This window comes from Acinonyx jubatus, chromosome D3 (genome assembly GCF_027475565.1).
Source record: "Acinonyx jubatus isolate Ajub_Pintada_27869175 chromosome D3, VMU_Ajub_asm_v1.0, whole genome shotgun sequence".
Classification (NCBI taxonomy): Eukaryota; Metazoa; Chordata; class Mammalia; order Carnivora; family Felidae; genus Acinonyx; species Acinonyx jubatus.
Window position 1 is genome coordinate 79,114,424 of NC_069392.1, and position 14,702 is coordinate 79,129,125.

At 44.3% G+C, this 14,702-nt stretch overlaps 1 protein-coding gene across 4 annotated transcripts in view; it reads right to left on the reverse strand.

Annotated features, from left to right (window-relative positions):
* KDSR (3-ketodihydrosphingosine reductase) overlaps nt 1-14,702 on the reverse strand; it is a 39,569-nt gene that overhangs the window by 23,063 nt on the left and 1,804 nt on the right. For 3 of the 4 annotated variants that reach the window (XM_027069128.2, XM_053205816.1, XM_027069129.2), the window contains exons 2-5: nt 11,084-11,173; nt 8,809-8,865; nt 4,394-4,459; nt 4,109-4,204 (exon numbers count right to left, since the gene is read on the reverse strand). In XM_027069128.2, coding sequence (XP_026924929.1) covers nt 4,109-4,204; nt 4,394-4,459; nt 8,809-8,865; nt 11,084-11,173 — 309 coding nt within the window. Of the gene's footprint in view, nt 1-3,046; nt 4,077-4,108; nt 4,205-4,393; nt 4,460-8,808; nt 8,866-11,083; nt 11,174-14,702 lie in introns of those variants that run through there. The other variant, XM_053205817.1, reaches the window with a different exon arrangement.

Genomic DNA, 14,702 nt, shown 5'->3' on the forward strand with positions numbered 1-14,702 from the left:
TTATTAAGAAGATCAATAAAACTGAAAAATCTCTAGCCATGCTGGTCAAGAAAGATAAAGGACACAAATTATCAATCTCAAGAATGAGGGGGATGACATCACTACAAACTCTAAGTTTATTTATCTATTTTGAGAGGCCAGGGAGGGGCAGACAGAGGGAGAGAGAGAACCCCAAGTAGGCTCTGTACTACCAGCACAGAGCCCAATGTGGGGCTGAAACCCATGAACCACGAGATCATGACCTGAGCTGAAATGAAAAGTCAGGTGCTTATCTATAGATATTAAAAGGACAATAACGGAATATGATGAATAACTCTGTGCCAATCAATTCAATGACTTAGATGAAATGGACCAATTCCTTGAAAGACACAAGCTACCAAAGTCACTCAAAAGAAATAGATAAGAAGATATAGATGTAGCCCTACATTTATTAAAGAAATTGAATTAAAGTTAGAAATCTTCCCACAAAGAAAACCTTAGGCTTCCGTGGTAAATTCTACCAAACATTTAAAGAAGGTTAATATCAATCCTACACAAATTCTTCCAGAAAAGTGAATAGGCAGGAATACTCCCCCACTTATGCTAAGAGGTCAGCAATACTTTTACAAAAAAATCAGAAAAAAACTACAACTGGGTCTACCCCAGGAATGCAAGCTGGTTTAACATGGGAAATTAATCAGTGTAATTCACCATATTAACAAACTAAAAACAGAATTCTGTGATCCTCCCAATAGATGCAGAAAAAACACCTGCCAAAATTCAACCTCCATTCCTTATAAACACTCTCAGCAAGCTAGGAATAGAAAAGAACTTTCTCAACTTGATAAAAGACATCTTCCAAAACAAAGCAACACAGAAATACAGAAAACATCATACTTAATGATTAAAAAACAAAACAAAACAAAAGTTTTCTCCCAAGATCAGCAACACCACAAGTATGTCTGCTCTCACAACTTCTATTCTGTACTGGATGTTCTAGCCGTACAATAAGGGTATCCAGATGGGAACAGAAAAAGTAAAATTGTTGCAGATGACATGGTCTTGAACGAAGAAAATCCAGTGAGCACTAGAATCAATAACTGACTTTAGCAAGACTGCAAGATCAATACATAAATATCAATTGGATTTCTCTACCTTCGTTCGCAATGAACACTCAGAAACTGACATGAAAAATGCCATTTACACTAGCATCAAAAAACAGGAAATGCTGAAAAACGATGTGTAAGACCCATACATTGAAACCTACAAAACACTGCTGAGACGCAAAAGAAAATGTAAATAAATGGGAGACATAGACTACGTTCCCAGGTTAGAAGACTCGGTTATTGTTACAATGTCAATTATCCCCATGTGGATCTACAGACTCAATGTAACCCCAATCAAAGGCTGACAATAATTATCCTTAAAATCCACAGGTAGATAAAACAAAATATAGTTCCAAGGATCCACAAAGAAAACCATTAAAAAGGAAAATTAAGAGAAGTTCCCCGGGACCACCACCAGTTTCGGTGATTCACGGACAACCCCACGGAACTCTGCCCCTGATCATACCCGTGACTAAGATTTGTGACAGTGAAAAGGCACAAAACAAAATCAGCAAGCGCAAAAGGCACCTGGGCCAAAGTCCAGAGGAACCAGGCAAATTTCCCAAAGTCCTCTCCCCGGGGAATCATACAGCACGTGCTGAGACCCCCCCCCACCCCAGCGATGAGTTCTAACAAGTATCCTGTGCAGGCAACTTCTGTGCCTGAGAACCCTGTGGGCCTCAGTAAAGCTAAAACCAACCAAGCAAACAAACAAATCATCAAAACAAAACAAAACAATCAAATAAAAAAAAATGAAAGCGAATTGATTTTAAATAGAAATGAACTCTTATCTTCAGAAAATGCATCAAGCCTGGCAGTGGGCGTTCCAACAGGACTTACCCATGATGAGCACACATCCAGATGTGACTACGACACAGCAAGGGACGGAGACGGAGAAGGGGGACAGCCGAGGGGCAGATACCGGCCTGGGAGGGGGACGCTCCTCAGAGTACGTTGGCCTGCTGCCGGCATTCGGGGCAGCCGGGAAGAGGGCCCTTCTAGAGCGGGCCATGAACACGGGCTGGGGGGGGGTAGGCCTGGTCACCGATAGAGGCAACAGGCTTTGGGTTAACAGTCCTCTCTTTTTAAAAGTCTGGTTCTCGGGGCGCCTGGGTGGCTCAGTCGGTTAAGCATCCGACTTCGGCTCAGGTCATGATCTCGCGGTCCGTGAGTTCGAGCCCCGCGTCGGGCTCTGTGCTAACAGCTCGGAGCCTGGAGCCTGCTTCGGATTCTGTGTCTCCCTCTCTTTCTGTCCCTCCCCTGCTCATGCTCTGTCTCCCTCTGTCTCAAAAATACATAAAACGTTAAAAGTAAATAAATAAATAAATAAAAGTCTGGTTCTCACTGGGCTGAGACCGCTTCCGACACCCGCTATCAGCTGCCCACGCCTCCCCCCCCAACCGCGTGCTGATCTCCGTCCCCCACCCCTCACTCCGAGGTTCCCCATCACCGCCCCCTGCCTCGACTACCTTCCCCCCTGATGCAGCAGGCAGAAAGCACCTCTAACAACCGAAACGCAGATCACACCACCACCCAGCTGACCTTAAGCCCCTTCAAAAGGTTTTGGACTAAAATCCAAACTCCCCGTGGTGGCCGTTAGGCCCCAGCGGTTCTGGCCCCTGCTCCACTCCACATCGCTCCAAGAGCTGACTCCCCACCCCTCTGCCCTGTAAAGGGCTCCTGGTCAGTTCCTTGAGTTCGCTCTCCGTGCCCAGTCAGGGTGGGTCTGTGGATTCCCCCTCCATTAGCCTCTCTCTCTCTCAATCTCTCTCTCTCTCTCTCACACACACACACACACACACACACACTCATACATTCACTCAACGCTCATACACACCTGACCCCTTTCTTGCTGGCCCCCTCAGCACGTCACACCAAGACGAATACGACCGCTAGTCTCCCCAACTGATTCTTTATCCAGCTGTTGAAATCACCTTCAAAATCCCCCTTTGATTACTTACGGTAAAGGCGTGCAGGTCAAGACAACTGCCTTATTTAGGCCGAGTGGATAAAGGAGACTTAACACACTCCAGCCCCAGATCAGGTGCCCTCTGCTTATAGCTACGTCTGGACTCTCCTCTGACTGGACTTTGTATCACACAGGCCACACACCTTCCCACAGGCCACCAGAAGCAAGGCATCTCAACTACTAGGCCCACAGTCTCCTTCTCCACAAAAGGGGGATGGCATTTACCTTCGCGGGGTAAAGCGTTCAAAATCCACTACAGCAGTAAAGGCTAATGGAACGTGAAGAAAAACACAGTTGATAGGACGTCAACTAAAAACCTGTTTTAAAATTTTTTTTAATGTTTATTTATTTTTGAGGGGAAGGGGAGGGACAGAGAGAGAGAGGGAGACACAGAATCCGAAGCAGGCTCCGGGCTCTGAGCTATCAGCACAAAGTCAGACTCTGGGTTCGAACCCACAAACCGGGAGATCACAAGCTGAGCCAAAGTCAGACAATTAACTGACTCAGCCACCCAGGCGCCCCTAAAAGACTGTCTTGTACTTAAGAAAGATTTCAAAACTGATGTCCATTTATTTAGAGCTGACATAGATTACTAAGAGAAGTTCCCTGGAAAACTTGTTTAAAAGTATAAACAGAAACATGATGCATGGTCTTTTCGTCTTGATTTCAGAACTCAAAAGGGTCTGCTCATGAGCTTTTTTGGCTTACCAAACCCTGACGCTTGAGATGAAAACCCAGCAGCCCTTGGCTTGCAGAGACCTCTCTTAAAGGGAGTAGCTCGGTGAGTCGTCACAGTGATGTGTGTCTGCTTGGAGGGGTCACCCCCGTGTTACAGCTCGGGAAGCCACGGTCCAGAGACCCATCTGAACTCTTAACGCTGGATGGTCACGGCGCTGGAACCAAAACCTTGTCGAACCCTCCCCTCGCCTTCTAAAACTTCTATTAATCCTGAATGCATTTTATCTATGCCGTCGGTAAAGCCTTCGCCTGTGGCCCCGTTCTACTTCTAGCATATGGCCTACTCAACCAGCAAAAAACACAAATGTCTACTTACTTCAAAAGTGCTAACTTCAAGGTCTTCAAATTTTCCCGAAAGCGACATTCCTGCACAGTTCACAAGCATGTCTACTGGGCCCAGTTTTTCCTGTGCCTGGAAAAATTTATGAGAGCAGGCAATAAGAAAGAGAAGAATCACGTCGTAGCAGATCAATGCCAATAAATACAATCTATAAAACCATTAAACCTACAGAGATGATTTAACAGCTCTACACTGCACACTAAAACAGTAAGAACCAATCGAAAGGCAAGTGAATTCTTTCTGGTTAACCCGGCCCCTTACTTGTTTTATGACATTCTCTACTTGGCTGTAGTCTTGAGATACGTCAACTGATATACAAAGCACCACCTGTTAGAAAGAGGACACAAAAATGATCAAAGCCATGCAGGTGTCTAAAACTATTTTTTAAAGAATTTTTTTAAAGTAAAGGCAATTGTTTCCAATAACTAGGGAGTCTAGTTTTCTATGCACGGATTGTAGTGTCAGAAATCCGCTGATGGTGCAACAGGAGAGCTTAATTTTCTTGGCCATTTTCACAAAAAACTCTTGCACAAACTCAAAAACATGTATTAAGAAATGTTGGCCAAAGTACAGATTTTTAGGCATAAAATAAGTAAGTTCTGGGAATCTCACGTACGGTGTGCTAACTCCTGTTCCGAACACCGCATTGTCTACTTGAAACCGGCTAAGAGAGTGGATCTTCCGTGTTCTCAACTCACATAGTCACACACACACAATAACTATGTGAGGTGATGGATGTGTCAGCCAGCTTGAGGCGGTAAACATTTCACAGCGTAAATGTGTATCATATCATCACGTGATACACCTTAAATACATTCAGTTTTTGTCAATTATACCTCAGTAAAGCCGGAAACAGAAAGGAAACGAAATGTAAAAAGCTCCTCTTGGAATGCCACTGATCTATAGTGACAGAAAGCAGATCTGAGATCACCTGCAGCCAGATGTGGAGAGAGGCCCGGACAGCAAAGAGGCAAAGGGAACCCTAGAGATACGGACACGTTCTGTGTCCATTTCAGTGGTGGTTTCACATGCGTATATATCTGTCAACAGCCATCAAACTGTACTCTTTTTTATTTATTTTTAGTTTTTTGTTTTTTTGAGTAGGCTTCACATGCAGCATGGAGCCTAATGCAGGGCTTAAAACTCACGCCCCTGAGATCAAGCCCTGAGCTGAGAGCCGACTAAGCCACCCAAGCGCGCCCTGTACCCCTTCGGTGGGTGTGGTTTACGGTACATCAATTACATCTCAGGTCATTGAAAAGAAAACATAATTCACATGAAAAATAAACTGTACATAAATCGTATCTCAAGTTAACACCTTAGGTTGTTAAAAATAAAAACAATAAATCTAATAAATAAGCTTACACAAAGACTCCTGTTGGAGCCATACCAGAGCTGTGACTGCCCTCCTGGGGTTCCTCATCGGCGGGCAGAATGCAGAGATACGCACACCATACCTACTCACCAAGGCCTGGGACCTCAGTTCGGGTCCCTCCTCAGAGGCTGAGCCAGGTTACTTTATCCTTCAAGGCCAAGGGTCGCTCTGGGCCTGTGGGAGCTTGTGACCCGCCACTCACAGATTCTCCAGACAAGGGGTCACCAAGGGAAACCCACCCAGAGCTCACCCAGGACAAACCTGGCCATGCCCAGAGGTTCACAGCCCAGAGAGATGGCAGGAAGAGGCCAGCCCGTGCTTACCACGGAAAACAATTAGTCTTTGGAAAGGAAGGAGGGAAGGAAGGGAAGAAGGAAAGGGGGGGAAAAAAGCACATATTTCAGTGCTTACTTACTTTGATAGAAATTTGTAAAACAGCAGTTAAGAATACTAATGGGTACCGACAATGAGCTATTGTTTTAGTTTCCTTTTTTGGATAATGTTTTCAAAGCCAGAGCTTAGCCTCTGACATAGGAATGTTCTACGTTCCAAGGGGGGTCACCGAGAGAAGCAGAAAGGCATTTCTTGACTTCTCGGTATTTCCATGAGTTCTTCTCTGTTGACACTGGCCGCCACACCAAGGGGCAGACAGAATGAGGGCACAGACGCGTCACCACGTGCACCCACATGTAGCTGCGGGCCCAAGGCGGGCGGCCCCTTCGTTCACTGGCTGAGCAGAACCTGGGGAGCCTGCAGTGGCCTCACCTTCAAGCAAAGGGATCAGAAGCTGGTGACGCCAAAGATCCCTTCTAGCTCTAGGAAGACACAACGTGAAGAATAAAGCCACGACATGAAAGGACACCACCTTAGAATCTGCTGCACCAGGAGGCAAGTCTTATTTGATGCAGGAAGGAACCCTATCCAGATGATCTAAATTCCTAAGAAAAGGAAACACAAATGTAACCGAGAATACTCCAGAAGAGTTGCCCTTGGGTTTTATATCCCTATAATCACGGGATTTTTACACAAGTCTTTTTATACAGTATTAGATCATTTACTATAAATAGAAGCTATGCCACAGGCCAGCAAAATTTCAGGGAAAAAAAGGGTCAACAAATCACCAGGAAAAGAGCATCCACTCCACGGGCACTGCTTACACTAAGCCATACAACAAACCCACTCTGTGCCAGCAGGAGGACGGAGCTCCCTCGTGCCACCCCGGCCCTGACGATCTTCCCTTCCCTGATGTAGATGTCAGGAACCTGTCACATGCCCTAAAGCCTTCTGACAGACGAAGTGGGGGCAGGAGCCACGGAGAAAAAGTCCGGGGCACAGAGACGGTGCTGACCGCGGGCCTGGCCTTCAGCCGGGAGCATTCAAGCTCCTTGGTTTTAGAGGATATTTCTTCCTCTATCAGAATTTACACGAATACGAAAACAAAACAAAACAAAAACAGGAAGCTTTGCGAAGCTGCCTGCTTTCCATGTTCACAGGCACGATCGGAGGCCACAGGAGTAGAAAAAATCTCACATATGTGCGCAAGGAGGCGTGCATGACAATTTCCACCTGCAGCACAGAGTACCAGAGCCAAAGACACGCAACCCTGCACAGGGAACTAAACACACCGTGGGGCGTCCGAGGCCGCGCCACGGCCGTGAAAACAATAAGGCTGATTTATTTTTATTGACACGGAAAGGTCTCTAACAAATTTTGGAGGGGGAAAAAGAGGTGGTCAAAACTACAGTGAAATACCATCTAATACCCATCTGAAAGGCAAAAATTAGAGAGCGTGCCAGGACCAAGCGCTGGCAAGGATGCGAACAACGAGAACCACCGGGCATTGCTGGTGGGCGAAGCTGCTGAAATGCACACGCACGCCATTAGTCCACGATGCCATTTCCAGGCACGGTCCACTCTTGGGCAAGCACACAGAGACATGGAGAAAAACTTTAGTAATGGCAAGAAATAAAACTAACCAAAAAACTGGAAATGAAATAGCTACCACCAGCAGAACTGATGAACAAAAAGGCAGTGTGCATATTTTTAGGAAAATGCTGCAGAGCGGTAAAAAAAAAATGAGTGGACTACTGCTTTATGTGGCCACATGGAGGAAATTTGAAAAAACAGTATCTAGTGAAGAAATCAAGTTGCACAAAAATGCATACAGAATGATGTCCTCCGGGGCGCCTGGGTGGCGCAGTCGGTTAAGCGTCCGACTTTAGCCAGGTCACGATCTTGCGGTCCGTGAGTTCGAGCCCCGAGTCAGGCTCTGGGCTGATGGCTCAGAGCCTGGAGCCTGTTTCCGATTCTGTGTCTCCCTCTCTCTCTGCCCCTCCCCCGTTCATGCTCTGTCTCTCTCTGTCCCAAAAATAAATAAATGTTGAAAAAAATAAATTAAAAAAAGTAAATTATAAAAAAAAAAAGAATGATGTCCTCCAAATCTAACAGAGACCGAAAGTAGACCAGTGATTGCCCAGGGCAGGGGTGGGGAGAGCGGGCTGGGAGAAGTGGGGAGTGACTAGGTGCGGACTTCACGGGATGATGAGAAAGTTCTAAAATTGACTCTCATGACGTTTGTGCAACTCTGTGGATACGCTAAACACCACTGAATTGTACACTTTAAATCGGTGAATTGAATGGCAGTGAATTGTGCTTTAATAAGGCTGACAAAAAAATAAGAGCGATGCCATAAAATTCAAAACGAAGAGAAGTAAACAGTATACTATTTAGGGTCACGTGCACATACAGTCAAATTAGGAAGAAAAGCGAAGGACTCATCAACACGAAAGTCAGGTTGGAGGCTGCCTCTAGGAATGAGACCAGAGAATTCAGCTGATATGGGCTCACCAAAGGGGGGTTCAGGGGCCCCGATAAATCTCATTACTTAAGCTGGGTGATGAGTGCAATATAACTGGTTGTCATGTTTTATACCGAAAGATACACACACACACCATTTTTATTTATCCAAAAATTCCATAGCTAAAAAAATTTTAATACTCCTTTCCTCTTAAGTGTTTGTATGAAGTTAACTTAAATAAATAATTGAAATAAAATCATTTTCTAGAAAAACGTTATTTGGTCATTTGTGAGTGTATGTCAAAGTCTATAACGTTTTTTTGTGATAACATGAAGACAATTCAAACAATTTGGCCTTTTTAAAAAACAGTCGGACAGGTATTTTAATAAAAAAAAAAAATCCTACATGCTTTCAATGAACCATTCTCAGTTGAAATAACCCTTTTTTCCCTCTATACGACTGTGTTGATTAGTACAGAAAATGCATCATGAAGACTGATCGTACCTGTTTATCGTTAATAGAGTGCTTTTCAATTTCTTTCTTTGCCTGCAGCAGCTTGTCCTAAAAGCAAAAAAGAACAATTAGTTCTACTGATTGTCTATTTGCCTGCTTGCTTGTTTACATGGAGTGAAAACGCAATTATTTGTGTGTTTATTAAATTCTAGAAAACACACGAGACGGCACCTATATTGCATAGCTATGGGCCACAGTCTACGAAAGACAGAAGCTATAAAACTACGACCAAGTGATAGAGGAGGTTTTAATTCACTGCAGAGAAAGATGACAGAAAAATAAATGAACTGCAAAATCCCAATTAACAACTTAATTGCTGATGGGCACCATATCAATTCTAATAAATGTTTTGATCTGACATTATTTAGTCGTGATATAAAACGGGAACAACCACATGGCCACACAATGCTTCCCAAACTTAAGGGAACATGTGATTCCATGTCAAGAGTACTTTCATAAGCGACTGTCCACTATCTCCCTCCCCTACTATAAAAGCAAATATAGATAGGAAAAGTCACTTTTGAGACGGACTGAGAAAATCTAATCCTGGCTACTTTCAAAAATAATCTGAAAAGAAGCAAAGGTCCCCCCCAGTTGAGTAATTCTTCCAAGGTCTCCATTTTGCTTATTTTACTCATTTCCAAGAAGACAGCTATATCAGTTTACAGTGTCTTAATGTGCTATAAAAGTTGTCACTTGAATACACCAGGACAGCTTGAGAAGAACAAAACGACAGAGGAATCCTTTGGAAAGACACATGCGATTCCTAAACATGAACGTGTCTATAATGAAACAGTGCTGTTCTATTAATAAAGATACACACAACTTGCCTTTGTCCAAATTGGAATAAAGAATGACGTTAGAAAATAAAGAATTTCTGGATCCCAGGAGGCTCGTCTGCTCATTCATGCCTCGCAATGTGAGGACCACAGAAAGAGCTTGCGAGCACCTGAAACCCGGGCCCTCCTCTGTCTCCTTCTTATCTGTCTCGTGTCAAATATCAGCATTGCTTGAATCTCAGATAATGCCACTTTACTGAAGTTATGTTTTCACTCCCGCAAAGTGACTTCAACGCCAAAACAAATGCATGGTTAGGGATGTCAGGATACCCACGAAAGGTAGCAATTCTGCCCTTCTTGAGTTTAAGAAGAAATTACGAACATCGGAGCCTACTTCTGTGCCGTTGTTTAAACAGTTCCCCCAGAGGCCCTCCCTGGCAGCTGTGCACCCCCACCCGAGCGGTCACCCTGCTGTGCCCTCCTGTGGCCTATGTGAAGCCAACACCCCCAGGCAGCCCATTCCTGCCTTGTTTCTTCTTTCCACAACCACGAGCCAAGCATGATGCCCAGCACAGAATAACGGCGGGGCACCACGCGGTCATGGTCACCTCCCCCCGCTCTCCCTGGAGCAAGAGGACTCCACAACTGTTCGTGTGAATACAGTGTGACTGCTTTGGCTGCGGAAACAACTTTGGCAAGAATAACAGACCCTGGGGGAAAAGAAGAGAAGAGAAGAGAAGAGAAGAGAAGAGAAGAGAAGAGAAGAGAAGAGAAGAGAAGAGAAGAGAAAAAAGGAAAGGAAAGGAAAGGAAAGGAAAGGACAGGAAAGAGAAAAGAAAAGAGAAAAGAAAAGAAAAGAAAAGAAAAGAAAAGAAAAGAAAAGGAAAGGAAAGGAAAGGAAAGGAAAGGAAAGGAAAGGAAAGGAAAGAAAAGAAAAGGAAAGAAAAGGAAAGAAAAGAAAAAAGAAAAAACAGACTTCGTGTTGACTTGACACAGAAAAAACACACATTTTGCTAAACTGCTGGGGAGGAACAAGAGGCCCCCGAGGAGCCTGGATTTCACTAGAGACGTGCGTCATGTCATAAGCAAATTACGCAGAAACACCTGTACGTCCTCCCGGACTCGGGTATCAGCTCCGCGACCGGCTGGGCCGCCACCCGAGGGCAGGTGGGGGCCGAGCCCGGCTCCCCACGGCCAGGGACGTATGCCCCGGACGGTCTGTGGCCTCTCCCATCTCAATGTGCAGCGCCTCTGATGTTGCCTAACAGTTGTTGAAACTAAATAAATTATTTGTGGAACTGACCCAACTTCAACCAAAAAATCTTTTTGCCCTGAATGTGAGAAATAACCAATGGTTCAAAAATCACACCTTGATCCAGGGAGAGGAGCGATTCCTAGCTCAGGTGTGAACGCTGGGACATCTGCACAGCCCCTGACTAACCTAAAGCTGAAGAAGTAAGTTAGGAACACACACCCAGGAGACTTACCTCATTTCGTGCCACCAGAGTTATAAACGCTCCTTGTTTATAGCACTCGATAGCAATACACTTCCCAATGCCGCTGGAGCCTCCTGTAACCTAGAAGCAAAAATAATAAAATCTTCTTGGCTCTTGAAATTTCCCTTCTGTGGGAGGTTCGTTTACACTGGGGCGCACTTGGGTGGCTCAGCTGGTTAAGCGTCTGACTCTTGCTATTGGCTCAGGTCATGATCTCACAGTTGGTGAGTTCAAGCCCCACATGGGGCTCTGTGCTGACGTGAAGATCCTGCTTGGGATTCTCTCTTTCTCTCATTCTATGTCCCTTCCCCACTTGTGCGCTCTTTCCCTCTCTCTCTCAAAATAAATAAACATTAAAAAACAAAACAAACAGGGGCGCCTGGGTGGCTTAGTCGGTTGGGCGTCTGACTTTGGCTCAGGTCACGATCTCACAGTTTATGGGTTCAAGCCCTGCGTCGGGCTCTGACAGCTTGGGGCTGGGAGCCTGCTTTAGATTCCATGTCTCCCTTTCTCTCTGTCCCTCCCCTATTCACACTCTGTCTCTCTCTCTCTCTCTCTCTCAAAATAAACAAACAAACAAACAAATAAATAAATAAAACATTAAAAAAATTAAAGAACAAACAAAACAACTACAATGGGCTCTAAAACCCAATCTACAAGAACGAGATTTTTAAAATTTTTCCAACGTTTACGTATTTTTGAGAGACAGAGTGCGAGTGAACCAGATTTTCAGCTACTGTAGTTTCTACATCCTGGGGTGAATGAATGAAGTAAGTACAAACATGAAAGATTTTGCTGTCCACGGGTCCTGCTGCTTTGACTGTTTTTGGTACTGAATTATAAATTGCCCACCCATATTTTTCTGAGTTCACTGGAGGGCAAGTGCCCTATACATCGAGCTAATAAATAATACATTAATCTACCTCTGGGTCCAAATCCAAATGGATCTTATTTCCTTACTTACATATCTTCTACATGACAACCTCCACAAGAGACAAAAAGAATAGCCACCAACTTAGCTCTTCTGAGATTTTATGAGACTATTTACTATAAAAGTAATGTATGATCACAGGAAATATTGAAAAGTAAAGTTTTTCTTCTTGGGCTATTCTGCCCCTCACATTCTATAGCTCAGCCCTACTGACTGTTTTGAGTTCCATGCTCCCTCCAACCCCAGGATCTTTGCACATTCTATTTCCCAGCCAGGAATGTTCTTCCCCTCCTTTTCACCTAGCTGGCACCCCACTCACCCATTAAATCTCAGCTCACACATCACTTCCTCGGCAAAACCTTCACTCACTGCCCCTTCCCCAACCTCAATCCACTTTTCAGCACTACATTCTTTGTCCTTCACTCAATGGCGCTCACATAATCAAACAGCTATGCGTGTATTTGTGCGATTATTTGATTCACAATCATCTCTCCTATCACAGCCTCCTAAACGCCACAAAAATACCAACTCTAGTTCTGCTCCCCACTATATTCCTAGCACTTAGCACAGTGCCCCGCCTATAGGAAGGACTCAATATATATTTAGCTCAGTAAGACAAAAGCAACACTATCTTCCTAGTCATTTTTACTACACAAATTATACAACATGGTCAAGAGAATAGGGGGCCCAGGGTTGTCTGGTGAAGGAAGTGGAGAAGTATCAGAGGGGAACCTGTCCTTACATGGTATCACATCCTAAGATACATATCTAGATATAGAGATATATCTCATAACATGTATCTATATATAGATAGATATCTTACGTCCAAAAAACTAAAAGGCTTCATAATATTACATTAAGGAGCTGTATTAAAACTTAATTGACCATTTCCCTCTACCGGACATTTGGATTATTTCAAATATTTTACTGCCAGCTATATATCATGCTGTAATGAACATCTTTGGCCCCATCTCAATGACTTTAAAACCATCGTGAAGCCACTCCTACCCAATGTACCAATCTCTTGGGGGCTTAGGCTCCCCAACTTCTCTTTAGCCTCAAGTCCTCATTATGGAAGAGATTTCCTTGGCAGATAATTAACTAATTATCTACAGAAGGCTACTGTAAAAATCTACCTGTTGCCCCAACTAACAGTGGCCTCTGAGGAGCTCTTGGCTGCTGAGATATCTCACGGTGGCTTTGCCTTACCAATTTCCACCAGACATTCCATTTCCGTAGCAACTGACAGGACCCCAGCTGCCGTATGATGGGACTGCTGCCACCTCGATGTCCCTGCACCCTACAACCCCCACATACCTACCGATCCAAATCCTACCCACCCTGCAGAGGCCAGTTCCAATGTCCTCTCCTCCAAGAAGCTTTCCTGCCACCCAGTCCTGTCTTTCCTTTACCTGTCACTTTCTACTTTGTGCACGTGTCTTAGCTCCCTCACCTGACTATAAGCTCCTTGAGGACGAGCACCGAGTCCAATTTATCTCCCTCACTGTGAGCACAGAACCTGGCATAAACAGTTGCTAAATTAGCACTCGGGCCTACATTAATTTGCAAAATGGTGCACGGTACCATTTCTCTGAAAAATACAATGCCCCAAAAAGTTGTAAGTAAAGTGTCCCTGTTTGTTATTCAATAAATTAACGGAAGTTGAAGTTAGGAGGTTGATGGGAAAATTTATATGCTCTAAAGTGCTATTGTTATTGCCGTCCTTCTTCTAGACTGCGAGAGGTAAGCTAGCTGTGCACATTTACTGCATAGCCAAGAACGGCTCAGCGTGATCACTTGTAAGTTTTTTCCATAACAGCAAGGTTAAGACACAATCCTTGGGTCAGAGCTCATGGGAAACGAACCTTCTAATCAAGCTAATTCTTCAAAGGCATCTAAGAATAGACATAAACCAAGTCTAGGCTATGTTATGCTGAGTGGTACAAGAAAATAGAAGAGATTTTCCTACGGGCTGAGAAAAGTGGGACATACGGATTGAGTTGCCTGACAATTGGTAAACTGAGTCCAGATGTGGGTCACTAAAGATAATAGTTTAATTTCCTTTCCTTAGCACTGCCTCTTACTGTTCAATGCAAAATATTGTTTAAATATCACTATCTCTTGGGGCGCCTGTGTGGCTCAGTTGGTTGAGCATCTAACTTCGGCTCAGGTCATGATCTCGCAGTTTGTGAGTTCGAGCCCCGTGTCAGGCTCTGTGCTGACAATTCAGAGCCTGGAGCCTGCTTCCGAGTCTGTGTCTCCATCTCTCTCTGCCTCTCCCCTGCTCATTCTCTGCCTCTCTCTCTCTCTGTCAAAAATAAATAAACTTTAAAAAAAAAATAAATATTACTATCTCTTTAATCACATCCTGCAACTCTTACTGAGGGCAAGAACCGCTCCCAGCCAGCTCCCAAAATGGGAGGACCTGATTTTCCAGTTCTCACCAAGTCGATGAAACAGTTTTTAAAAAGTAAGTACAGACCCTGTAACACTTCTGCAGTTTTACTGCTATCATTAGGGAGATAACACTAGCATATAAGAATTGTTCTAAAAAGAACAACAATAAATAATTATGACCTAAGTCCGCTCCTTTTTTCACATAAGCAGACACTCTAAATGTTAGCTCCCTCTCCTAACACCACCTGGTCCGGTCCTAACAAATCTCAAGAGAAAGAATTG